The sequence below is a fragment of the Hibiscus syriacus genome, unplaced genomic scaffold (assembly GCF_006381635.1).
Source record: "Hibiscus syriacus cultivar Baekdansim isolate YM2019G1 unplaced genomic scaffold, ASM638163v2 tig00112980_pilon, whole genome shotgun sequence".
Taxonomy (NCBI): Eukaryota; Viridiplantae; Streptophyta; class Magnoliopsida; order Malvales; family Malvaceae; genus Hibiscus; species Hibiscus syriacus.
In genome coordinates this window covers 49603-77132 of record NW_024063430.1, presented here as the reverse complement: position 1 = coordinate 77132, position 27530 = coordinate 49603, and the positions used below count along the sequence as shown (strand labels likewise).

General features: G+C 34.2%; 2 protein-coding genes and 2 long non-coding RNA genes across 5 annotated transcripts; 2 read left to right on the top strand and 2 right to left on the bottom strand.

Moving 5' to 3' along the window:
- Positions 1-2780: 2780 nt before the first annotated feature.
- Positions 2781-26893, bottom strand: LOC120184926. Its single transcript, XR_005522081.1, has 3 exons — positions 26880-26893; positions 16048-16061; positions 2781-2946 (listed from the first exon to the last, which is right to left on the bottom strand). It is a non-coding gene; the product is annotated as an uncharacterized LOC120184926 (long non-coding RNA).
- On the top strand, positions 17124-20859 carry LOC120184920 (protein WVD2-like 6). 2 transcript variants are annotated; one of them, XM_039189267.1, is made up of 9 exons: positions 17124-17254; positions 18025-18270; positions 18509-18751; positions 18841-18881; positions 19051-19119; positions 19263-19362; positions 19457-19528; positions 19608-19718; positions 20047-20857. In XM_039189267.1, exons 2-9 carry the CDS (start codon positions 18031-18033, stop codon positions 20551-20553), a joined length of 1383 nt encoding a protein of 460 aa, XP_039045198.1. In that variant the 5' UTR covers positions 17124-17254; positions 18025-18030; the 3' UTR covers positions 20554-20857. The 2 variants fall into 2 exon arrangements, with proteins under 2 accessions (XP_039045198.1, XP_039045199.1); XM_039189268.1 differs by lacking the exon at positions 17124-17254 and adding an exon at positions 17411-17450 and having other exon boundaries at positions 20047-20859.
- LOC120184927 lies at positions 22361-23171 on the top strand. Its single transcript, XR_005522082.1, has 2 exons — positions 22361-22476; positions 22863-23171. It is a non-coding gene; the product is annotated as an uncharacterized LOC120184927 (long non-coding RNA).
- Positions 22932-24141, bottom strand: LOC120184922. The gene is made up of 3 exons (XM_039189270.1): positions 23599-24141; positions 23341-23513; positions 22932-23247 (listed from the first exon to the last, which is right to left on the bottom strand). Exons 1-3 carry the CDS (start codon positions 24118-24120, stop codon positions 23091-23093), a joined length of 852 nt encoding a protein of 283 aa, XP_039045201.1. The 5' UTR covers positions 24121-24141; the 3' UTR covers positions 22932-23090.
- Positions 26894-27530: the final 637 nt, after the last annotated feature.

The window sequence follows — 27530 nt, the reverse complement described above, 5'->3', positions numbered from 1 at the left end:
TATATGGACAAGGGGGGTTCCCACCTAAGGAAACAAAGAAGGGAGGGGGGGCTTGGGCTTTTATACAAAATTTTCCCACCCTTCGCTTTTCATTAAAGGTACGAGGTAAAAGGGACAAAGTAACTTTTAATTTTGAAGGGGTAAACTCAATAAATTTCACTCTCTTCTCACTGCTAATTTGACCATTAATATTAAAAAAATTAATCTACTCACTAATTCTTTTATTAATATGTGATAGGTATAAGATAATATGTTCAAGAACACTTTTAACCTTTTAACATTGAATGCTCACACGCCTGACCTCTATAGTGTTGGAATTTAGGTTTTCAAAAACAACAACAATTTCTTTACCATATAATACACTTGGTTCATGCTTGATCTACTCTGTTTAAGTAGTTAACAATATTATATGATTAAATTTTCTTAAAATTTCATTTAAAAATAATAAAATGACCTAAACTTTTTTTTTCCCTTAACTTCTTGTGAAAAAAGTTTTCTTCCAATTTCAACAGAGAAAGGTGAAGAAGGAAAGTGAATTTTATATCTTCATTTTATGTTAAATGGTTGAGTTAGTGTAGAGTTTAACAAGTTTTAAAATAATTTAAGTAAAATCTGAATCGACATAGTGATAAGATATAATAAGATAAGTTTATCGATATCGTGTGCTGAAAGAAAGATCAAAAAATAACGATTATAACGTTGGGCTGAATCACGAATGAAACATAACTTTCACGAGAAAGAAGATAAAATTCGAAAAGAAAAGAATAAAGTGAATGACATAAATTTACACGAATTAAGTGATTTTAGTGATCAATAATGTTGTTATCTCTTGAGATTTTCGAGTATCGTAGATATAAATTTTTATTATCAATAACTAAAATTTTCTAAATAAATATTTCTACAACGATGACCTTCCAATAATTGTGTTCCCGATTTTACATTAAATTATTGCCCAATTGGCCTTATTCCTGGCCCATACCGTTCCCCATCCAATCCCTGAAAATATGAATCCAATGATAACATAATAATAATTTGACTAAAAACTAATAATAATAAAACAAGACTCTAATAAACAGTAATTGATATAATATTTTTAATCATGGTATTATATAATATAACAATTTAAATTTAAATTTAAGTCTTAATGAATCGAATGAAAATTAATATTGAAAATATGGGTAAAGTATACAATGGTCATTCAATATAGGATACTACTTTATTAATCTCTCGATTATTAAAGTTATAAAAATAGTCATCTAACTATAGACTCGACTATTAAAAGTTATAAAATGGTCGCTTAACTATTTATTATGTTCTAAACTCGTCATTTTTCATTAAAAATAGATAGAATTTTGAGCTGAATTTTAACCTGTTAACTGTGATATTATAAAATTTGATAATAGAAACTCAAATGATTATCATATCTCAGTCATCATATTGACATCCAGTTTAAAAAACTACCAAATTTTTAATAGTCAAATGACTTAACAAAGCAACATTCTATAGTCAGAGGACCATTTTGTAACTTTTAATAATCGAATAAAAGTAAGACACTAGTATTTATTGTAATTACCGTGGCTTAATTTTTTAAAAAATGGTATTAAATTAATTGGATTTGTAAACCAAAACGTAAAAAGTTGACCACTTTGTTTATCATATTGGAAGAATACCAAAACACCAAGGAAAAAAGATGGGAAGGCAGCTCAGATTTAGGAAAAAACCAGACACTCATACCTGCAAATCCACTTGTTTCTGCAATAAATGAGGTCAAAGCTAACCCCTTCACTCTGTCTCATTGTTCTTCACACTGTTATCCATTAAAACCATCTTCTTCGTAATTTATTGCTCATGTTACTTGACCAACACTTCTCAAAATTTGCATATTTTTCCCACTGATTTCATGGTCAAATAAGAACTGCCCACCAGTTGTCAGTTTGCTCTTGCCTTATCTGATCTTGTCCCTTATCTTTTGATCATTTTGTAGACAAGTTTTTCCATGAATTTGAAGCTATTAGTTCCCTTCAATAACTTGTTTTCCATTCCAAAACCAGAACTTTGTTGAATTTATGGACTAATTAGCTCAATATAGCCTTGTAATCTGCTTCCTTTAGAGCCAATTTTTTGTATTATGAAACCCAGATTTTCTTTCCATATATCTTCCTTGGTTTGGGCTTGATTCTGAATATTCTCATGGAAAGCAAGGGTTGTATTGATTTCCTGCTCTATTCTGCACTTACCCTTGTTTTCTTTGATACCTCTATGGCTAACGATCGGTTCACAGGGTTTTCAAGTTTCTCAGATGAATTGGATCGACAATAATGGTTTGTTCCTCGTGTCAAACAGCTCTGAGTTTGGTTTTGGCTTTGCCACTACTACCTCGGATGTCACACGGTTTTTACTAGTCATCGTGGATATTACGACTACAAAGGTAATTTGGGCAGCTAACAGAGACTTCCCTGTTTCAAATTCAGACATGTATGTATTTCAAAACAATGGCGACGTGTTGTTACAGAAAGGACAAACTGTTGTCTGGACGAAAATACCGTGACCACAAGGTTTTCTGCTATGGTATTGATGGATTCAGGGAATTTGGTCTTGCAAAGGAACGATGGCAAAGTCATTTGGGAGAGCTTTGCTCATCCTTCGGATACTCTTGTTTAGAACCAAGAGTTTAAACAAGGGATGAGGCTTATAAGCAAACGTAGTCCTGGTAACTTGACTTACATCCTTGAAATCAAGCGAGATGACATGGTTCTTTCCGCAGGTTACTCAACCCGCAACTGTATTGGTCGATGGGAAAGGATGCTTGAAGGAACATTGACAAAAATGGTGGGGTAGTGACTCTAGCTTCCATTGATGGGAACTCATAGAAGTTCTTTGATAAAAACAAAGTGTTGCTATGGGAGTTTAGGATATCAGATTCTATTAATGTAAATGTGCGTACCACTTGGATTGATGTGTTAAGAAGTGATGGGTTTATATATTTTTTCAATCTAAATCCGCAGAGTCTTCTTCGACAGGAAAGTTCCCGGTGATCCGTGCAGAACACCCGAAGCTTGTCTGCCTTATTTTGTTCGCTCAGATTCTTTAGCAGATGGTTCAAAAAAAAAAGATTCTTTAGCAGGAAACACCAAGTCTATTGGAGCTTAGTTCGAGCGCTTACAAAACTGGCGTTGCCTCTAGTTGTGGTAATGGAAAGGATTCTGTAGGTCTTGTAGATGCTGGAACCGGGCTCGATTACTTCGCGCTTGGCCACGTTTCTCCTTGGTCGAAAACTGATCTTAATGGCTGCAAAGCATCTTGTCTTAGTAATTGCGACTGTGTGGCTATGTTTTACGACAATAACTCGAGGATTTGTTTCATTTTTGACGACATTGGTAGCTTCCGAAGCTCTAAAAACGAGTCCGATTTGGTTGGTTTTGTTAAGATTTCCGAAATCGGTAGAGGGGATAGAAGAGGGAAAAGAGGCTTCCCATATATTGAGATACTACAAGAGAAGGAAAACATTGCTGGAATCTCCTGGTGAGACTTCAGAAGAGGATACTTTCTTGGAAAGTTTAGCCGGGATGCCTACCCGGTTCACTTATAACGACCTTAGGATCGCTACAAATAACTTCTCGATTAAGCTCGGACAGGGAGGATTCGGTTCTGTGTACCGAGGAACTCTTCCAGATGGAACTCGACTTTTTCGAGTTCGTTAAACCGGCAGCCGTGATTGGAGACAGCACATTTTTGGTCTCGGCACCATCGATGTTCAATGGCGATGATTATCTTTCAGCTGTTCGGCTTTCTGGTCCAAGATAACAATTTCTTAATAGGATAGTTTGGTTAAATTGTTCCAAAGAAATGTACTAATATCGTTCAGAAAATTTTGTAAATACCAACTATTATTCAATACAAAATCAGCCTTCAGAATCAGAATGCTAGACAAGAGTGAAAAACTTTAAAAAGAAGAGGAAACTTTAAGAAATTTTATTTTCCATCATTAGTACCATGGGCGACATGATTTCAGTCGGGAGCCGAAGCCGTTTCTGTTTGCGGAGGTCTGAAAAATTCCGATTACATTAGGCCGACTAGATTCCGGGTGAACACCAAGCTTTGATCATATGGTGTATAGTTATTACCTGATAACCTTTAACTGTCATACCATGCAGCACGCTTGCTTTTTGCATCTTTTAACTGTCATACTATGTAGCACACTTTGCTTGCAGAACACAAGAACTAGTTGCTTTATCCGGTGCTCACACCATTGGCAGTAAGGCTTCGGAAGCCCGGTTCCTTTCGATAACTCGTACTTCAAAATTCTTCAGGTACATAAAACCCGATTCGTAACCATGTGTTTTATGTACCGATTGTTCTCATGTAGCTGGTATGTCAACCATGATTGGCCTTCCTTCGGAGCATGCCGTTGTAGAGGATGATGAATGCTTAAGGTTGGTACTCGACAAACGACTAACGGAGGAGAGCTTATTCGATCGCCGCAGGTGGATCGTGAAAAAATCAGAACTTGTTCTTTAAAGTTTTAAGATTAATGCTCATATCAAACTAGTGGATTGTGGATCAAGGTGGAAGGACATTCAAGTGTTTCTATTAGTGTCTCCTCTCTTTGATTGGATGAGCATGTACTCGAACTCTTTGTTCGAATTTCGAGTCCAGTTGATTTTTAGTTCAATAATTTAATTCTTTTATGATTTAATTCATATTTTTAATTTTTTTTTTGTTTTAAGTTTATTTTTTAATCAAATTTGAACTACATGCTTCTCAAACTTTAATGCTCATATGTTAGAAATTTAACTTAATTTTAACAAGTGTTGCCGTCTTTAAGAAATAACATTATAAATATATTAAATTACTCTAAATGATATTGATTTATTAAATAATGTTATAAATTTTACTTTTTACATGCGCAAAAATACATATATAGTATATGACCAAAGGGAATCGTTGAAATTACAAGCAATTAGTACCCGAACATTAGGTAATCATATTTAAATTTAAATAATATATTTAATTTAAATCAACCAAAATAAATAAATGAAATTTAAACAATAAAAAAATTAGCAAATTTTCCATATAAATAAATGTGAAGGAAAATGGAGTGACAAAGAAAGAAAGCATTGTTCTGTCTGCAATGGTCCCTACATAGGACAGGTTATGATGAGGGACCAAAGTTCTACTGGTTTTTATGTCCTTGAAAAAGACAATGATTTCTCCCACCTTCAATGGGTTTATCATTATCTTAGCTCCATGAACTACAATAAATAATAAATATGTCAATTTTGATTCCTTTATAATAATCTTATTAATGTAAATTTTGTTGTCCATGCATTCTTTAATAATTCTTAAACAAATTAGAGAGAATCCATTACATTATACATGTGTATAATTTCTTTTATGAAAGGGAGGTGCTCACACAAGTCTCGTTAAAAACCTCCCTGAACCTAATCGGAGGAAAAGAGTACTCATGGTAGCATTTACAAGAGTGAACTATGAGCACAAAAACTCACCAAGACAAACAGGAAAACATAAACGAGATTACAAGACTCGACAAAATCTGAAACAAGACCAGGCAGCTTATAACTACATGCAGTAATCATAAGAGGTTCCAGCCTCACTTCTTTTATTTGGTCTGACAACCACTTAAACTTCGGACCGAGTAAGAGCACGGGTTCGATCTTCCCTAAGCATTAGAAGATTTTCAATTGGTGGCTCTTCAAAGCATTTTTCACCTATCGACAGACCACGGGATAGAGCACAAGTTTATCCGCTACCTCATTTCCATCACACCGGACAAAATTACTCCTCACTTCCCAATCACGAGACTAAATCTTTTAAAATGAAAAATAAATGGATCTGATTTTGAAATTTCTAAATAGAAAGACAAAATCTCAAAATTTGACAGGGTACAGTGATCGATATCGTAATTTGACCAGCATGAAAAAAATTCTCTAACACCAATGGACGTGATTACGTCAGCCAAGCAATTGGATGACAGCAGCAGCATGTAAGAAAAAGTAAAAAGAAATCGACTAAACTATTTATTTTTTAAAAATGATATCGAATAATATATTTATTAATATTAGTTGAATGTATTTACCTACCTTGGTAGTTGTCAATGGTTACTGAGAATGACAAGCGAAAAGGTAAGGTAAATATTGCAATTATTCCGAATAAGAATTTTCTATAATTACTTATTTTCAAGGTTGACAAAAAAACTAAACCACAGTCTTTATGCCCCCAACTTGGCTTATATTGAATTATTATAAAATAATAATAATTAAATTTATTATTATTTTATATAATTTCTCAATACAACTTAACTTTTATTTAAATCTTCTTACATTAAAAATGTTCAATTAGTAGGTAAAGAGCATCGTTTTCTTTGTTTTGTTGAGCCCTTAGCTTCCACGTAATAACCTATACCTAAAATAGTATATGACAATGAAGATTAATTTGTAGAAGAATATTTAGCTTTAAAATTACCATAAAAATAAATAAAGATAAATTACATCTTATGTAGGGATGGGCATGGGACTCGGACCTGACGGGTTCCAACCCGACCCGACCCGATCGGGTCAGATTTTTTTTTTTTTAAATATGGTTGGATCGGGTCGATTTTTTTAAATGTGATGATTGGATCGGATCGAGTTCGAGTTTATGGTGAAAAATACGATACCCGAAATTTTTTTACCTTATATATTTTGAAATAATTACAATAATACCCTTCTATATATCATTTTTTCAATTAATTCACTGTTTTTATTGAATAAAAAAAATAATATTTTATTATTATTTCAGGTCAGGTCCGGTTCGGATTTTATCTAAAAAATTCGGTTCGGGTTCTAGTCAGGTGGATGGTATATATTTTTCGGGTCGACTCAGATGAAAGATGTAAAATTTTTGGGTTTGATCGGGTTGGTCGAAACCCGACCCATGTCCATCCCTAATCTAATATCACTCGATTATTAATAAAATTGTAAATAGTTTATATTTCAAAAAAAAAAACGGATCATGCAATTATTTAATTGTTACAAACGTGTCACTTTATCATAAAGTGTGTAAATGTAACGAACATTAACTTTTAGATTACAGACGAGTAACTCGATTGTAACAATCTATAGATTGTGTGAATTGATTATTATAATTGGTAAACAGAGTGTCAAGATGTAACTAAAAAGTTAATATTTGCTTATTTTTAACAATGGAGTGATATATTTATAACAATCGATTAATTGAATGATTAATTTATAATTTTTTTAGTGACTCATTTGTAAAAATTACTAATAATTGAGCTATCGGTGTATTTTACCCCATAAATAATTGGACTAAAAAGCAACAAGATTAGGATTTAGGGACTGTTTGTTTACTTCATAATGATTAAGCGCTGAATTATTCAAATGCTGAATGATTCAGAGGCTCTGTATGAATTAGCTCTGAATGTGACATGTTGTTTGATAATGACTCTGAATCATTCATAATGTACTATTTTGTTGAATCATTCAGCACTGTTTTGTTGAATCATTCAACACTGAATCATTCAGAGGTGAGAAACAAACGCGTTAAATGCTGAACTGTTCAGTATTCAGCGCTGAATGATTCCATTCAGTGTTGAATAATTCATTCAGAGTCAAACAAACAACCCTCGGGAAAGATACATAGAGGACAAGATTGATTTATGTGGACTGTCCAGCGAAAATAACTTGGAAACTTCCATATAAATAATTACAAATAAATGTCATGAATAAATTACTTATAAGTAGTTAAACTTGAAAGGAAAAAAAGATTGTTATTAATTAATTGCGTTAAAGTCTTTGCCCATGCAGCTTTACGTATTGTAACCCTTAGACGGTTGAATTCAGTTAAATCAGAATACGATTTACATACGTAATTTAAGGTTTATTTTTAGATTATGTTTAATATTTATTCTTAATTTAATTAAATTTGAATTGGATCAAGCTAAAAAACTCAAAAATATCATTTTTTTAAAGAAGCAAATGTGAAATGATAAGTATTTGTATATAAATTTGTAAATTTTATAGTTGATCTACATGTAATGATTTTAGTTACTTTTGTTAAATATTATATAAATGTAATGATTTTAGTTACTTTTGTTAAATATTATATAAATTATTAAAAGATAATATAATAGTATCAAAAAATTTTGATGGCGCATGTTTTGCTTTCTCTCTCGGTGCATGTTAGCAGGACTAACAGCGATTGAAAGCGGGCTATCCTTCTTCTCCTTCGATTGGTTGATTCTTTCTCTATTTTGCTAGTTGATTCTTTGGGGTTTCTGTTGGGCTATGTCTATTGGTGTGACTACGGACTGGAGGAAGTTATTTGCGGCGGGAAATGAACAAGAATTGGATTTTCCCCCCGACGGAGTCTGAGGGTGTGCTCGTTGTGAAGCCTCCAAGAGATGTATTCGAGGAGGGAATATTAGAGTGGAGACACGCTCTGGTTGGGCAATTCATTGGCTCAACCCCAAATTTTGGTTTACTGTAAAAGACAATTGAGCTAATGTGGGGAAAAGCCGCTCCGGTGAAGGTGAGTCTCGCCGGATCAAACCTTTTTGTTTTTTCCTTTGCTAGCTCCTTGGCCAGGGATTGGGTTTTAGAAAATGGTCCCTAACATGTACAACACAAGCCTCTCTTCCTCAGGAAATGGAAGCCGAACTTGAAGGAGCTACACTTTGACTTGGATCGCATGCCAATTTGGATCCAACTGTTCAACGTTCCTTTGAAATTATTTTCGAAGAAGGGACTCAGCTACATCGCTAGTGTTATCGGTAAGCCCTTATATGTGGACTCCATTACTGCTTCTAGGGCGAGACTTGAATATGCTAGAGTATGTTTAGAAATTGATGTTGATTCGAAAATCCCAGTTTTTGTTGATGTGATTTTGTGTGACGAGTCTGTAGCTAGAATCAAGGTCGTTATACCTTGGATACCTGTCTCGTGTGTTGAATGTGGTAGATTTGGGCATTTTACGAAATTATGTCATATGGGAAAAAGAAGGAGCAGGTATGGAGGGAAAAAGTCCCAGCTCAGGTGATTAAACATGATGTTGTTAATAATAGTCCAGCTGGGAATGAGGGGAAAAGTGTTGGTATTGAGAAAACTCCAGCACAAGATATAATTGTAAACAAAAATCCAGCTGGGAATGAGGGGAAGAGCGATGGTTTGAATATTGAGAAAATGAATTTTACTGAACAGATTATTCCTATCAATGTTGCGGTAGTGGAAGAAATTTGTGCAAAAAAGGCCCCAACTGGTTCTGGGAGAGATATTGATAATGAAGCAAAGCTGACTGCTTATGTGGGGACTTCTGGGAGTAATCCTCCTATTAAGCAAGGAAGGGGTAGGCCAGCAAAGGAAACAAAAGCCACTTTGGGAGTTTCAAAGAACAAGTTTGAGGTCCTTACCTCTATTGATCATGAGAGCTTGCTGACTGCTGATGATGGTAAGAAGCAGAGAGCAACTTCTTTAGGAGTGGCTAAGCTCATACAAGATTTAAAGTTGAAGAAAAAGGAGCAGGTTGACAAAGTGAAGAAAATGGAGGATAGGGGTGGTACATCTTACTCCTCCATTACATTATGTTAGTTTGTTTTTGGAACGCTCGAGGATTTAACAATCCTCATAAGCAGAGGAAAATTATAAGTTGGGTTGTTAGTTGTCAAATAAGCATCCTCTGTCTGTTGGAAACTACCGATTGGAGGCAGTTATGGAACCAATTAAGCTCACTGGATTATAACCTACCATGGATGATTAGGGGTGATTTTAAAATCATCTTGAATACGGAGGAAAGCATGGGTAACATTAATGCTCCTGCGAGGCTGATATTTGGACTTTCGAAGCTGTGTGGAAAATCTGGGGGTTTCGACCACCCTTTCACTAGTCTTCTATTCACTGGTCAAACAAGCAACCGATTCGTATTTAGCTCTCAAGTTAGACCGAGTATGGTGAATTTGGCTTGGGTTGATATTTTTCCAGACTCTGATGTAGAGTTCTCGCCCGAGGACTCGGACCACTGCCCAGTCATTGTGTGGCTTCTCAAGATAGCCCCTGTGACCAGGCCTAAACCGTTTAAGTTCTTTAATTTATGGGATTTGCATCCAAATTTTTTGGCCATCATCAAGGAGTCTTGGCAGGTTCCGGTGTGAGGGTAATCCAGCTCAAGTTCTATTCCAAAAACTTAAGAGGTTGAAATGTCCTCTCAGGAATTTAAACAGAACCATTTTAATGACATTTCCAACCAGGTGAAACTGAAAAGAGAGGAGCTGTTGGGTATCCAACTTGCAAATTTATTTGCTGTCAGTAATGTGAATGATGAATTACAAGCTGAAAGTGAGCTAAAAATCCTTGAAGAAGCTAAGATTTTTTTTATAAGCAAAAAGCCAAAGCAAGTTGGTTAAATGATGGGGATCAAGGGACCCACTTTTTCTATTCGATAGTGGCAAGTAGAAGGAAAAGTAACACAATAAGGGTTCTTTATGATCAATCTGGTGTCAGGCTGGACACTTTTGATGATATGTCCAACGAGGTAATCATGTTCTTCTAAAAACCAGCTGGGAATGACTGATGCAAATGTTAAGGGTAACAACATTGCAACAATTAAAGAACTCCTTAATTATTCTCTTCCCCTAGGAGCTGACACTATTTTATGCAGTGATGTATCCGATGTAGAGATCAAGGATGCCATTTGGGGACAAGGTAATGAAAATTCCCCTGGGCCTGATGGCTACAATCCTTTCTTCTACAAGAAAGCTTGGTCAATTGTTGGCGAAGATTTCACAGCTGCAATTAAGTATTGTTTCGAAAATTCTTTTGTACTTCATGCTTTTAACTCCACATGTATTGTTCTTACCCCTAAAGTGCCAAATCCTAGCCTAGTCAAAGATTTTAGACATATTTCCTGTTGCATTGTGATCTATAAGACTATCACCAGGATCTTAGTTAGGCGCTGTCTGCTGTGTTCCCCGACATGATATCTAAAAATCAAACTGCTTTTGTTAAAGGGAGAATTATTATAGATAACACTCTCCTCGCCCAAGAGATTGTTAGGAGTTATAATAGGAATAATATTTTCCCTAGATGTGCTTTAAAGATAGACCTTCAAAAGGCTTTTGACTCCATTGTTTGGGATTTTATTGATGTTATTCTGAAGGCTTTGGGCCTGCGTGAGAAATTTATTGGCTGTAATTGGGCATGTTTCACCAAACCGAGTTATTCAATCATGTTTAATGGCAGCCTCGTTGACTACTTTAGGGGTGCTCGGGATGTCAGGCAAGGCGAACCTCTTTCGCCTTACCTCTTTGTACTCGCCATGAACGTTTTATCAAATCTGTTGAATGTGGCTACTCTTAGGGGAATTTTTAAGTTCCATCCTAAATGTAAAATGATAAGCTTGACTCATCTTTTCTTTGTGGATAACCTTCTTATTTTCTTTAAAGCTTCCATTGACTCTATTATTGGTGTGCAAACTATACTGGGTTTTCTACTCTATCTCTGGGCTTAAACTGAATATCAGTAAATTTGAGATGTTTGTTGCTGGGTTGTCTGTTGTTCAGTGTAGATATATAAGTGAGATTGTGAGTTTTAAAACAGGGAAGCTCCTGTTCGATACTTGGGTATCCCTCTGGTGACAAAGAAACTTACTGAGGCAGACTGTCAGCCTCTTATTGATAAAATAGGGCGCGTTTGAACCTTTGGGTTAACAAGCATTTGAGATTTGCTGGCAGACTCCAACTGGTATGTGATGTTCTTTTTAGTTTGACAACTACTGGTGTAGGTAGATTGTGCTTCCTACTGTGGTGATCAGAAAGGTGGAACAAATGTGTTATCGCTTCTTTTGGAAGGGAGCTGACTTGCATGCAAAGGGAGCTCGGGTGATTTGGAAGCAGATTTGTCTTCTGAAGTCTAAAGGGGTATCGGGGTCATTGATATTCTTGGTTGGAACAAGGCTTGTGCTGTGAAGCTAATAAGGAACTTGGTGGCAGAGGAGGGTTCCTTATGGGTGGCGTGGATTCATTCATACATAATTAAAAGCTTTGATTTCTGGCAGATGAACTTACCTACAAATCTAGTTGGAGCTTCAAGAAGCTGCTAAAGTTGATGCATTTTGTTCATCATTTATTTGCTAGCCGAGGCAAAGAACTTAGCACAATACGGATTTGGGAGGACATTCCCCCCATGGCACCGAAGGTTGTTGGCACCACCTGGTTTTGTTCTCTGGGTATCCCTAAGTACAATATAATAATATGGATGACCATCCTGGATAGGCTTCCTACTAGGGTGAGGTTGCTGCGGATGTGATTAGCTATTGATAATGATAGATGCTTGTTATGCAACTTAGAGCCTGAGACTAGAAACCATATATTCTTCGAGTGTGGTTACGCGAGAAGTCTATGGACGACCATTCTTTAACTCTGTGGTGTTAATCGCAGAGCGTGCCACTGGGATGGACGAGTTAGCTTGGGCCACGCACTGTTTTAAGGGTAAATCTCTCATCACGAGAGTGCTAAAGCTTGTTATCGAGTTATGTGTATTGCATTTGGAAAAAGAGAAATGGTAGGTTGTTTGGGGGAAATCCTAGACTTGGAATGAAATCCTGGAGGGCATTAAAGACGCTATACAGATTAGGTTGAGCGATTGCTGTAACACCCCCAACCCGTACCCGACCCGGATACGAATCCGAGGTGTCACGTTGACTTTTCAAAACGGTACTTGTACAAACTAGTGAATAATTTTAAAAATTTTATTAAAACAACTGACTATTACATAAAAGATTCATATGATTTAGAAAAACTAATTAGAGTATATCAAATTCAAATCTTTATTTACATGCCAACTACCATCCGTATTAAAATACATATATACAATGCTTTTCTGATCTGATCTTTGGAAAGGATGAACTGACTTGTCTTGCTTAACTTTTCTCATTCTTCCTCTTCTTGGTACCTACGTGTGAAACAATCACACGCTAAGTCGTGACTTAGTGAGGCATATAAAACATATAATAGAAATCATAGTACATTTCATATATCAAAATACATACATGTACATATACCATTATTACGAAATCTCTTTATCATATGATCTTGTATTTATCATTTCTGTATATCATGAACACATTTATCATTTCACAACTAAACATACATAATATCATATAATTTATGGAACATATTCCATATCACCAAAAGCATATGCATCATATGTTGAATTTGTTATTGTCTTTTTATTAGCCCATATACACCTGTGAGAACTTAAGGTATGTGAGTACATTGAGGTTGTGCACTAATGCTGTCACCACAGATCGTATAAATTTCCTCATGGGGCACCGAACATTTGTTCAGTATTCGTCCCGAAAGACTATTATGTCCCAAAAGACCACTAGATACGTCCCGAAGAACCACTGGATACGTCCCGAAGGACCACTGGATACATCCCGAAGGACTAATATACCCTCGACTCTTGGCATGCCAACTATACCACTAGTTCTCATATCATATAACATGGGCATTATCATTTATACCTTTCATATCACTTGTTCTTTCTCTTCTGTCACATACTACATGTATGTGTAACTATATATTTCATATCATACATATATCACAAGTGCATATATTCACGTAGATCATTTCATATGGCTTATATCATTCCTCATTGTTCATGTGAACTCGCATGTCATATCTTGTTCACATATGTTCATATATACATCACATAGCACATAGTATACATATAAACTTATACATGTATCCATATACATACTTTCATATACTTCGAATAACAATGCCTTATAACTTCTCACAGTTTTACCTAATCACTTATTTCACATTAATTATTTTCTAGTTTCATATATTACTTAATTCAATTTCACATAGCTTATTACCTATATAAATATTTTCTCATAACTTATCATCACATAGTTCCCATAACATTTTCCTATAGCTTCATAAATCTTTACCATATGACTCATGTATTATATGTTCATTTCAGCTCATAAATCTCTCCATATAACTTATTTTATATGTTCATATAATCACTTCTGTCAATGTCTCCTCATTTATATATTATTCTTATATTGTCCTATAAATCAATGTTATTTAACTTATCTCACTTTTAATCTAATCTCATAAGTTGGTTATACCAATTCCTATATATATATATATCTAACTCATGTAATTTATATCCTTTCTCTTGTTATCATATAAATCATTGCTATTTTACATAGTTTGTGATCCTATAGTTACTTATAATAGCATGTGTCTATCTTATCTCATATCATATAGTTCTTTAACTTATGTCTTAAATCACATATTTATTTTACATAACGTATATAATTACATCCGCTACTTAAACCAGTTCACATAACTCATCACACTAACATTTATTCACTCAATTCATGTAACAGATGCAATACATATAACATATGTACCCATTTTCATGTACTCGTGCAAATATAAGAATCACAATTCAAATAACATTTTTAGAAGTCCCTTCTTACTATAGTAACTTCATCACTGGCTCATCGCAAGCCAATATTTGATACATAAGTACAATTTAAATTGCACTCACCTTAGCCTTGCTTTGATTCGATTCTAATCCTTCGATTGTTCTGGAATGAGATTACGCTCTAAATCTACATAGTAATACATTGATACTTATCAGCATACAAATTGATATATTTCAAACTAAATCCTTAGGCTAAAAGAAAGATATTTCCATCTCTTATTGAAGGTATGCATCGATGCACTACACCATGTATCGATGCATCCCTTGACGGGTGCATCGATGCACTAACCATGCATCGGTGCATAAATCATATTCGATGTTTGTATTTTAAGCAGGTGCATCGATGCACTCCTTATGCATCAATGCATCCATGGCATTCGATGTTCAATTAATTTAAATGAGTGCATCAATGCACCTTATGCATCGATGCACTTCAACAATTTCTGGGATTTAACCTTGATGCATCGATGCACTCTGCCATAATCCTCTTTTTAAACCCGAAAATTCATCCATTTTTGCTTAAATCCTTCATGTTTCATCCCCTTTTTCATTCTTAACTCCATACACACACTTAAACCAATCTGTACTCATTTATTTCATCTTAAACCTCAAAATCCTATCCTTCATATGAAATTCAAGAATTACCTTATTTTCACAACATGTGTTAATTCCACTTCCAACACTTCATATGTCTTAACTAGATTGATGACAAGTCAAATTTAACTTTCAATTTTATTATAAACTATTTCAAGATTTCACTCAAGAACTTCAAATCTTTAATCTTCTCTAACTCCTTTATCTTTTGATTTTAAGATAACTTAAGCTTTCCTTAAACTTAGTTATCCTTAATGATCACAACTCATACTTAAAATCAACAAATAATCAACTAATCAGAAAACTTACATTTGCTATGGAGACACGGGAGGAAAGGAAGAAGAAGAAGAACAGAGAGTTTCTGGAGAATCTCTCAAGCTTATCCCATATAAATCATTATCTTATCATTTCCAATTCAAATGACCACTTTGCCCTCTAATTCATCTAATAATTACTAACAACTTTTAGGATTTATTTCCAAATAAATCATTGAACTAATCCATTGTTCTTCTTTAGTTACCAAATTCTGATACTTTACAATTTGATCACTAACCCGGTATTGAGGATGTTACAGTTGCCCTATCAACGGAACATACCCGAGGAATGTCGCCCTCTGCGCAAGCTGGAACATCGCATGATAACTGCGATATCATTTCCTTTCTTATTTCCCTGTACTCTTCTTGTATTTTCTGGTTTCTGTTGTGTGCTAGTGAGGGCTAATGCTTATACAGGTTTTGTCAGTTGTGTAATGATATTGGTTCACTTGTAGCAGTTTTTTGCTTTCTTGAGTAATAAATTCAGATTATCCAAAATATAATAGTATTAATGACTATTTTAAAATAAAAAATTAGTTGATTTTTACTTAGTTAACATTCAATTAATTTGTTATATCAATTCAATCATAGATTTTATTATATTAGAGATAGAAATATAACACAACATAATATTTTTTTTCTTTGTTCTAGTTATGGTTTAAGTAATAAATTATTGAGTTATCTCTCTAAGTTGTGATATTCTATCCATTTAATTTTACGATAAAAGTCTCACGGGAAAGTTAGGAGCGGATGTGTACTAAGCTTCCTAGGGGTCAAGTACATCATCATTTAGAGAGAAAAAATGAAATTTTGTTTTATATGTTAAGGGGAAATGGGAAATTTTTTTAAAAAATATGCATACCTATTATTTTTAAGAAAATAATATTAAAATTTTACACCCGTTCTTAAATTTCTAGATCTGTCGCCGAGTACAGTGTTACAATTGTCTATTTTATCTACTATACTCATTGGGACATTGAATGTGAAATCGAGTAGTCAAATGATTTCCCTAATATACCAACAACCGGTTGGTCTAGTGGGATGAGACACTAGATCTCTTAAGTAAGGTCAGGGGTTTGAATCCTAAAGATTGCAAACGAAACAAATTGAGTTGGGAGGGTCGCCATTGCCTTTGTAATATACGATTTCGAATTAGTTAATCAATAGATTGAATATTGATGGTTATATAAAAAAAAATTATCTTAATATAACTTGTCACATATTATTATCCTCTTTTCAAAAAACACATATTTGTTAGAATATACAACATTATTGTTTTTTAAACTTCAAGATCTCTATTTTTTACGTGATATTAGTGTATCTCATATTACCTGATATTTTAATATTTATAATACAATTTTTAAAGATAAAAATTATAATAAATAATTCTATTTCTCTTGAAATTAAAGATTATTGTTTTCAAACGTATTTGAACCAACTATCAGTGTTCTTAGAGGCATTTCGTATACTCGAATTAACGATTGTAGTTAAAAGGTGAAAGAAACGTAATGTACCAAAACTGTATATTCGTAGCCGTATAAATCATTTTCTGTTGAAAGAAAGTGACATGGAAATAGATTTGAAAGCCGCTACTATAAATTACCTTTCATTTCACCTTCACAAATTAGATTCCAGCCAAACAAACAATAAAAATATGTCATTTTCCATTTATTTCCCATTTTATTTGTTTTTCCTGCCTAGTCTTTAATCTTCACTGTTCCCTCTCTTCACTATCTTCTTCCTTCTCAGATCCTTTCGATTTCCTTCACTAATCTCTCTAATTTTTCTTCTTCTCGGCTTCATGAAGTTTTGATTTGTGGCACGCTTCACGAGGTAAGGAAGCAAATAAGTGAAACTGTTTTTTTCTTCCTTAGATTGCTGTTTGTTTGGTTGCTGAGAAAGACTGAGGATTTCATGTTTGAGTTTCGGTACTTCTTCCTTCTCAGATCCTTTCGATTTCCTTCTAATCTCTCTAATTTTTCTTTCTTCTCGGCTTCATGAAGTTTTGATTTGTGGCACGCTTCACGAGGTAAGGAAGCAATAAGTGAAAACTGTTTTTCTTCCTTAGATTGCTGTTTGTTTGGTTGTGAGAAAGACTGAGGATTTCATGTTTGAGTTTCGGTAAGAGTAGATCATTGTGAAAGAAATGCGTAATTGTTTAGTGTTACTGAAGATCTCTGTTCTCATAGGAGATTTGCACTTCTTAAATCACTGTTTTCACTCGTTTTTTTGGCTGATTTGATTGCGCTTTTTTAGTTAAGCTACTCCTGACGTTTTCATTTAGATTTTCTGTTTATTATTGGTACGCGTACGCTACTATAAGATCTAATTTAGTGTTGCTAGTTCATTTTTTCCTGAACAAATTTACGACAGCAATGAATATCATAGATGCTAGATGCGATTATTATTTTTCTGCAAATTGACCTGTTATTTATATCCTTTGAGGTTGTACCTTGCAAGAGATGAACGTGGATAGACGGATATAATCGAAAATTACTAAATATATTTGTAGATGCTGTGAAGGTTGAGAAATTTAATCAGTGGAAGTGTTAAATTGATTTTCATTATTTGTATTTTGCCTTGTACCTGTTTCTATTATTCAGTGTGTGATGGATTCGGAAGATATCTTGTCTGTCAATGCGATTGACGAGGTTGCTCTTCAAAAGGGTGTTGTTAGGCAACTTCGGGTGTCTGAGGACGACAGTGGTATTTCAGATTATGCGAATGGGAATGTTGAGAAAACCTCCGAGACTAATTTGCAGAATGAACAGGATGATAATGGAAAAGCTGGGGAAGGAAGAGAAGAAGTGAATGACTTTATGGATAGCAACGGATTGATTGATTCAATGGTAGTATGTCTTACATTCTGTTTGGGTGCTTTTATTAAGGGTTTATATTTGAGTCAGTAACAATGTATAAACTATCAATGAACAGAACTGGATGACAGCACTTCATTAATTTGCAGAATTAAGGGTTTTGCCATCATTTGATTCACTGACAGTGTACATTCAGTTATCAAATGTAAATCCTCTTATTAATTTCCATTAGTCTGAATTTCATGTTTTATGAGCGTGTCTGTCTTCATAGGAAGGGGAAGTTAAAGATAATGTGAAGCAAACCAAGCCTCGTAAGGTTCAAGGCAAGACCAAGAACGAGAAGTCCTCTGGTCCCAAAAAAGTTTCTTCAGCTTTAGTGAAGAAAAGTAGAGATGGAACAAGTGAAAAGGCAACTCCGACAGCTTCGAATGGTGGTTCTCTTGCTTCAAATTCACGTCCGAAACAACCTCTTCAAAGTAGATCAGTTAATGAAAAACAAGGCAATGCATCCAAGGTTGAAACATATAGTACTACTCATTTCTTTTATTTTCTAACCATTACTGTCATTCTGATCATTGTTCCCCCTCTCTCCGCTTCTGACAGCATTCTGAGAAATCTGGTGCACCCTTCTCTGAAGGCACTATGTACGTACTGCTTATGCATATGTTGGAAGTTCTCTTTTATCATGCAGCCTTCTTTCCATGTTATTGATTTTATTAATTAACTTAGATCCCCTGGAATTAGACTTTATGTTCGAGATGATGAAGGATACTTTCTCCTTCCATTTCTCAACTGTTCTGTTGTGTATTTTAGGGAGGAACCCAAGCTGAAACCTCTGAAGGAAGGACCTATTCATAAAGCTGAAGGAGACACAGAGTCCTCGTATCCTTTATCGTTTGTTTCATTATTACTTCTTGTCTGGGACTATGAGTTGAAATGGTTTGCAATTTGAACTTCCCTCTTGCTCTGTCTAGAAGCTTCTGGTTTGATATGATATATTCTGTTTATCCTTAATTGCTTCATAGAAGCCCCACGGAAGCTGATGCCAAACCTCGTAGGTTTGGGACTCTTCCAAATTATGGTTTCAGTTTCAAGTGTGATGAACGGGCTGAGAAAAGAAAAGAGGTTGATTCTTTGTTTAACATTCTCGAGATTTTACATAGTCTATTCTGGCAACTCTCTTATAGTACTTCTAAACCGTCTCCATTGTGTTGCGCAGTTCTACACTCAACTTGAGGAAAAGATAAATGCAAGAGAAGTAGAAAAGAGCAACTCTCAAGCAAAGTCCAAGGTGTAATTTTGTGAATATGATGACTTAAGGCCCAAAATAGTTTCTTTCTTATCTGAACAACTTTTTAAATTTATGATAGGAAACTCAAGAAGCTGAGATTAAGATTTTTAGGAAGACTTTGAACTTTAAAGCAACCCCAATGCCAAGCTTTTATCAGGAACCTTCACCTCCTAAGGTGGAACTAAAGAAGGTTTGTCAAATGCTTTTATGCTTAAAAAGCTAGGAATGCAAAAACATGCTTATTGATATTATTTATTTATTTTTTATTCTCTCTCTTGGGTGTGGGAGGATGACAGGATTGAAATGCCAAACAATACATATAGGTGTCAAGGTTACCTTTTAAGGTTTTACCATTAGGAATTTAGGATAAAACAATACCTCTGTTAACTGTTGTTAGCCATAGCTGATACATTAACTTGTAACAACTCAAACCAATGAATCGATTTTGGATAATTAGTGAAGGCCCCTCTTGAGTGAACCTGAGGCATAAAATTGACCTTCCTATTGCCTGGATGCAGATACCAACAACAAGACCTAAATCTCCAAAGCTTGGTCGGAAAAACGACTCAATTCCTTTGGACTCTGATGATACCAACAATAACAGTCACCAATCGGGTCAGCTAAGTCTAGATGAGAAAGCATCTCAGAGCATCTCTACCAAAGTAATTTCTCCTGTCCTTGCCAAGAAGCCACTACGTAAATCCCTTCCCAAACTGCCTTCTCAGAAGACTAGTTTATCCAGTGCAAAAAACGAGGATAAACCATCTAAGGCATCCGATCAGGAAAAGGCAACTGCATTGAAAGCAACCACTGCAGGGAAGATAGCTTCATCTAAAGCATCTAGTGAGGAGAATCCAACATTATCTGACGTGACAAATGAAGAGTTATCTCCAATCCAACAGTGGGAGGCAGTTCCTACAGCTGATTCGGGCGAAAGTAAGCTCAACATTGACCGTGAACCAGTGTTTGGAGAGCAAGAACCGCCGGACATTGTACAGGAGCCTATTGCACTGGAGTACTACTAAAGCATTGAGATGGTTTTTAACTTTCTAAGTGGATGTTCATAAACAAATCGCTCGACTTCATTTTGCCTAAATAAGGATGTCTAAGGCTGAATTGTTCGACGATCAAGGTATGAAAAACTCTACATTGTGGCATATGATGTTTTCTCCATTCCTGTTTGCAGCACACGTACGTCGATCTTTTACCAAATTGTCATCATTAATGTGCTTTAACGATCGACTTATTGAATATATTTTGTAAAGCTCTGGAGTTGTTTTCCGCTGCCTCATATAATCCGTGATCAATCAGGTGTAAATTGGTATTGTGAATTAAGTCTCTTAAGCTTGCTACAGTGTGTAAACGCTCTCCATTCAATCTATTTGAAATAGCTCTTGTAGATTATTTTGCAGAGATTAGATCTACACCATGACCATCATCATTCGCGAATGAGGTACGTGAATTCAAATATCCATCATCTGAAATCTGTTTTGTTTTTATCACTAATGTGTACCATTTTGGCACACATAAAAAATTGTAAATACATTATACGTTGAGAGGAGATAAACCTAAAATTTAAGGTAAAGTAGTAATCAAAGGTTATTGAACTATGTTCACATGATTGTTTGTCATTGATTTTTTAGAAGTTATAAAACGATTGTTATATTGAACTGTTACAAAATGATGATTGAGACGATAAAATAATTATAAAAAAATGGATAAATTTGAATACTATTTTGCTACGGTTTGATCAAATTGAATGATTGTTTTATTATCGAGTTTGGTTTGATCTTAGTTGAGTTTCGAGTGGTTCATGGGTTGGTTGTTTGGTGAAGTTAAATGTTGGACGGTGATGGGGTTACATATTTGATCTACATCGTTTTATAAAAACCTCATTACTTTATATAACCGTTAATTCTCCTTATTGTTATTATTAATCAATGATATATGTTATATGTTGTTATTCATGATGAGATTTATATCAAAACATTCATGTTTTATTGATCGATTTTTTTTTTTATAAAAATTGATTCAAAATCAATAAAAAGTTATTTAAAAGTTATAAATTTGAATACTATGATCTATTCTGACAATCGTCCAAGACTAATTTGGAAGTATATCGTTCATCTCATTAATTAAAAGTGGCATGGTATAAATTGATAGGCCACGGTACTGTGCAGTTGCAAGAAAAGTTTGCCGGCGACGGCTATTTGGAATTCCCATGATATACAATGGAACACAATCTCATTTCCAAGGATCCATAGCTGACAATCAAGAATCGAAACTTCTTCGAGATTGGCATCAGGTAGTTGTTCCTACATTTATGGTCAGCCTAACAAATAGATACCTTACAAGCGTGCTTATGATCCTAGGCCAGCACGAACTAAATCATCTCGGTAATAAAAAAAATTATTGTTATTCTTTAAAGTCTAAATTATTTCGGTAGTAAAAAAAATGTTGTTATTCTTTGAAGTTTAAATCACCTCAGTAGTAAAAAATTGTTGCTATTCTTTAAAGTCTCGAGTTTGAGCATTATAAATGTTAAGAGTGTGAACGTTCAATATCAAATGGTAGAGAATTATCAAAGAATAATTACTGCCTTGTAATTACCCAAAAGAAATCCGAAAATTACTCTTCATAGCCTGTAAAAGCACCCAAAAGAAACTTCAATGAATGTAATCAGCATCAAGATTTGCTAAGCAAAATCTATGAACACAGCTTGATGTTTATCTTCATTAGCTAATACCATAGGCAAAGAATGATGAGAAAACTCGGTGGATTGTACATCTTGGTCAACGGTATCAATTCCAGTGGTACGAAGACCCGGAATGAATTAATTCCTTTACAAGCATTCATATGTATTATTTGTATTGATTAAAGAAAAGTCATCACTGACCTGGGAATTTTTAACAAAATAGAAGAAATCATAGCATGGGTTAAAAAGAAGGGTAAACTATGTAAATAGTCCGTTATGTTTAGGGTATTACCAACCAGTCATCAATTTAAAAATTAAAAGGAAATAGTTCCTAATGTTGTTAATTGGTTCGATTTTAGTCTCTCAACTATTAATTTTCGTTAATCCTCTTTGTTTAAATCCCTAACATGATTCGAAGGATTAAAATTGAACGAGAATTCCCAGCTGAGGGACTAAAATTGAACGAAAATTACCAATTGAGGGACTTAAATCAAACAGATCAACAATATTAGAGATTAAAATCGAACGGATCGATAATATTAGACGCTATTTCCCTTCATTTTTAAATTAGTGATCAAAGTAGATTAAACCGAAAACATATAAAGAAACTATCAGCATATTTTACCCCTGAAAAGAAAGAGGCAAGGAGAAGTATTTCAATGAAACATTCATTTTCCATATCTTTATTTTACATGATACGGATTCAAGAATGGGGAAAAGCATAACACAGCTCTCAATTAACTACAAATCTCACTCTTTTCTACAATGGTAATGAAAAATCAAACTAAATAAAACCTCAAAAGATTACCAGAATTAACAAAAGTCAGAAAAGACAAATACATGTTATTTTTTTAACACCAAGAGGGCTTAGGAAGCAGCAGCCAAAGGAGGCGGCGTTGGAGGAACTCCATGGAAAAAGCTTTGATTCGACCCATAACTCAAATTTTCGCCAACTTTACTATCCTCTTCATCGTCTTCTTCCTCGGCGTCCCAAAGAAATCGCGCATATGATGCGAGCACAAAACTGCAAATTTCATCAAAAAGAGCATATAGATTTACGTTATTAACCGTATGTAATATAACCCATAGCTTAGAATTTGGTTCCGAGGGTATTTACCAGTCATCAGGGGCAGCTTTAACAGCTTGATCAAAGTAAGTTTCAGCTCTGGGGCCATCTTTGTGAGTTTGCCAGATTAAATCGGCATACGAAGACAGAACATTCCCATCATTTGGATTTGCCAAGATTGCTCGCCCGTAATATTCCTCGGCTTTCACCGAATCCCCACGTACCTGTTTTGGATTTCATATATTAGATCAAACTCAGATACCCAGAATTCATTTTAATCAATTTATTGGGAAGAAATAAGTAAATTACCTCTTTTAAGAATCTAGCGTAATTGCCGAGGAGAAGAGAATTTCCAGGATTAGCTTGGATCATTTTCTGATAATAAGAATCGGTGACGTCATTTCCGTTATTCGGATCCCAATAGCCCCATTCGTTATCACCACCGTCGGATCCGCCGCCGCTGCCTTCTCTACCGCCACCGCCTATCCCGCACTCTTCCTCAACTCCAAGAGACGCCGCTCTCAACCACTCAAATCCAGCTTCCTCTTTCTCCACCTCCTCTTCTTCCTCAACACAAACTCCGCTCAAAATTCCACTACCCTTATTACGGGCTTTCATCATCGGAACCACCAGGTCCCTCAGATCCGTCTCCGACACTGCCCTCTTCATCTTCCGAGTCAAATCGTCGCTCGATCCAACGGAACACGAAACTGTGAACGAAACAGTTCGGGTTCGGGAAATCTGGTAAGGCAACTCGTGCTCCGGCGAAGGCTCCTTAGAGTGCGGAGCCCATGAATTGAGCATCGGCGAAGATACGCTCCTCAGAAGCATTTTCTGGACTGAATTGATATATTAAGAGAATTTAAAGGTTTGATTCTCGAAATAAGCCAAAGATAAGGGAGCAAATGCTTTGGCTCCGCTTCTCTGCTGCAGTTGCAGCGTTTATAAGGGAAGAAGTTGGGAAGGAGAAGAGGCGGTAAAAGGTTTCTATAAGCAGACTAAGCAGATGAACGGAGAAGATCCGGACCGTTGGATCCGACACATGGTTGTGCACGTGGGTTTTGCTGAGCTGGGTTATTAAAGATCCGTTTGGTTTGCGAGAAATTATAGGATCGATGCGAATTATCGCTCCAACTGGTTAATTTATGGTTAAAAGTAAATAAGATAAAATATATTTTATATTTAATAATAAATAAGATGCTTTTTAAATTATACATAATTCAATGACGTATAATGCATTTAATTAAATAATTAATAAGAAATATTTTTAACTAAATAATTTATTTTTAATAAAAAAAACAACGATTTAGAAGAATTACATTTTAGTACTTATATGAAAAATAATAAGACAAAAATTAATTTTTATTTAATAAATTAATATTTTTTGTATAAACATCGACATCTGATCTATTGATCGATTAATCTGGATCGTGTACTGTAGAGGTAAAGGTGACCCTTTCAACCCAATTTGCTCCATTCACAATCATAAATATTCGAACTCATGACCTTGCTTAATAAATTAAGTGTCTCATCCACTAGACCACCCGTTACGAAAGTTCTAACTTGTACCTAAAGTTTTAGTTTTAGGAAAGTTGTGGGCAATAGCTAAATTACTCGAAAACTATAAATGAGTTGATAAAAATAGAGATGAAAGGATGCTTGTCCTGTTAAGGCAGGACAGATAAACCCAGATATAATTAAGCGGACATAAGATGGTAGCATGGTTCGTGATCAAAAGAGTTGCTAGTTTTTATTATCTTAACCTGAATTTTATATAGCTTTAATCTTTTATGTTAGAGGTATTACGCGAGGCATTTAAATTAAGAGTAAACTACGTATTTAGAATCTAAATTATCAATTCTGATCTATTTTAGCATTTTAATTTTTAATTTTGTTTCAATCATACTTAATATTTAGTTTCATTTCATTTTAGTCGTTAAAAACTTAATGCATTTAGTACCTAAAGTATCAATTTTGATCCGTTTTAGTACCTAAACTTTAAAAAAAATCAAATTTTAACGTTAACTTTTGAACGGATGTACTAAAATGAAATAAAAAATAAAGTTTTTAATGGTGTGATACTGAAATGAAACAAAAACTAAACTTTACGTATAGTTTTGAAAAATTAAAAATTAAAATACTAAAATGAATTAAAAATAATAGTTAAGGTACTAAACACGTAACTTACCCTTAAATTAAATATTAGAAGTTAGATAATATGGTTGATTTTAGATAATTTACGTCATGACTAGGTTTAAAGATTGTTTTAAAAATATAGGCAAAAAAACAGAGTTTCCTATACTCTTGACAAAAAAATAATATGGGTTTCATATTAGTTGTTTTCCCCTAGGCAGTACGCTTCAAATTAAGAAAATATTTTTAATGTACCTTTTTACCAATAAATATCGTTATTGACTATCTGGTATTGATGTGACAGTTAATGTTATTGATGTAACAGTTTATTTTTTATGTTTTAGTTATTAATTTAATTCATATACAATGTCATTCACCATGTTAATAATTATCGTAGATTATTACGTCAGTAACATAATGTTTAATTATAAAAAAACATCGATCAAAGGATTATATTAAATCTATTTTCTTAATTTTAAAGACGCATTGAAAGAAAAATAATATGATTTTTTTTAAAATATAGAGACCTTTGATGTCTTCTTATCGGAAATATAAAATCGATCGCCCAACAGGACCTAAAGTCGGCAGAAAATAACAAGGTGACCATGAGCTGGAGACGAATGCAAGTACACGGTTTACATTTCGATTCAGCAACCGTCGGATCGGTACTTAAAGCACTTCGACGGTTTTGATTCAATCTCCGCACGTGACAGACAAAAAAAACCTGCAGCATTTTCATAGTGATTTTTTTTGGTTTCCGCAACGCCCACGACAAAAAGGCCCAGAGTGTTGAGGTGGAATTACGGGAGTGCCACGGGTGCACCATGAGTGGCTGACCTTGACCCAGTTGGGTAGCGAGGTGCACAGATCGAATGAAATGATACGGCAGACAGACAGGGTGGAGCCCATGGAGACCGGTGGTGAGTTATTATGGGAGGTGTCATCTCAACTGGAAACGAAAACAAAAATTTATATAAAAAGTACAAGAAATTATATTAAGAATTATAAGGGGTTAAGTTATAAAATTTTAAAGATCATTAAAATAAATAATCAATAGAAAAATAAAAAAAATATATAAAAAGATTTAAAATTTTCAAATGCAGTATAATACTCCCTCTATTTATCGTGTCGTCAACTTCAAGAGCGATTGGGTCTGGGGTGGTGGCCTATTCATTGCTTGTGTGACCCTTCAGTGGACGGACCAAACTCTCCACTCACTGATTTTTATGGGTCCCAAACCAAACTCTTTTTTTTTTTTTGAAGGAACCAAACCAAACTCTTGTCTCTACCCTAACCGATGCCTTTGTAAGGGTAACCTCGTCCTTTCCTTCTCCAATTATTCCTCAGATTTTTATTTCTATTTCTTTTAAAATATTTACCTTTTTCAATCATGTGTTCGTTCGTGGGATATATATATTAGGTTAAGGTTTTTTTAAATTAATATGAGTAAATATAACGTAATATTTATTTATAGATAATTCTTCATTATTTGACCTTTAACATTTACACTCGTGATAATATTTGAACTCTAGTAAGAATAAGAATAATAGTAATTTATTACCGATGTCATTTGGTTCGTGCTTATAATGGGTTAGGTTGAATGTAAGTTTAAGCCTTATAAATAAAAGGTAAACTACACATTTAATACCTAAATTATTATTTTTGGTTCGTTTTAATATATAAACTTTCAATTTTTTTCAAAACCATATATAATGTTTAATTTTTATTTTATTTTAGTATCCCGCCGTAAAATGTTTTACACGTTTAATGCTAAACTATCAGTTTTGGTTTCCTTTTATTGCCTAAACTTTCAATTTTTTGAAATTTAACATGAAATTTTGAACAGGACACTAAAATGTAACAAAAACAAAAATTTTGGTATCATTTAAAAAGAAAAGAAAGTTTAGGTTACTATAAACAATTAAAACTAACAATTTAAATACTAAACACATAATTTACCTTAAATTAAGTTGGATGAGATTTTTTTATTAAAATTAAAAAAATATTATACTCATATCAATTTTGAGTAGATAAAAAATTTAACCTATTTCATAATCATTCTTAAAATAAACCAACAAAATATATATTAAACATGACATCTTTATTGA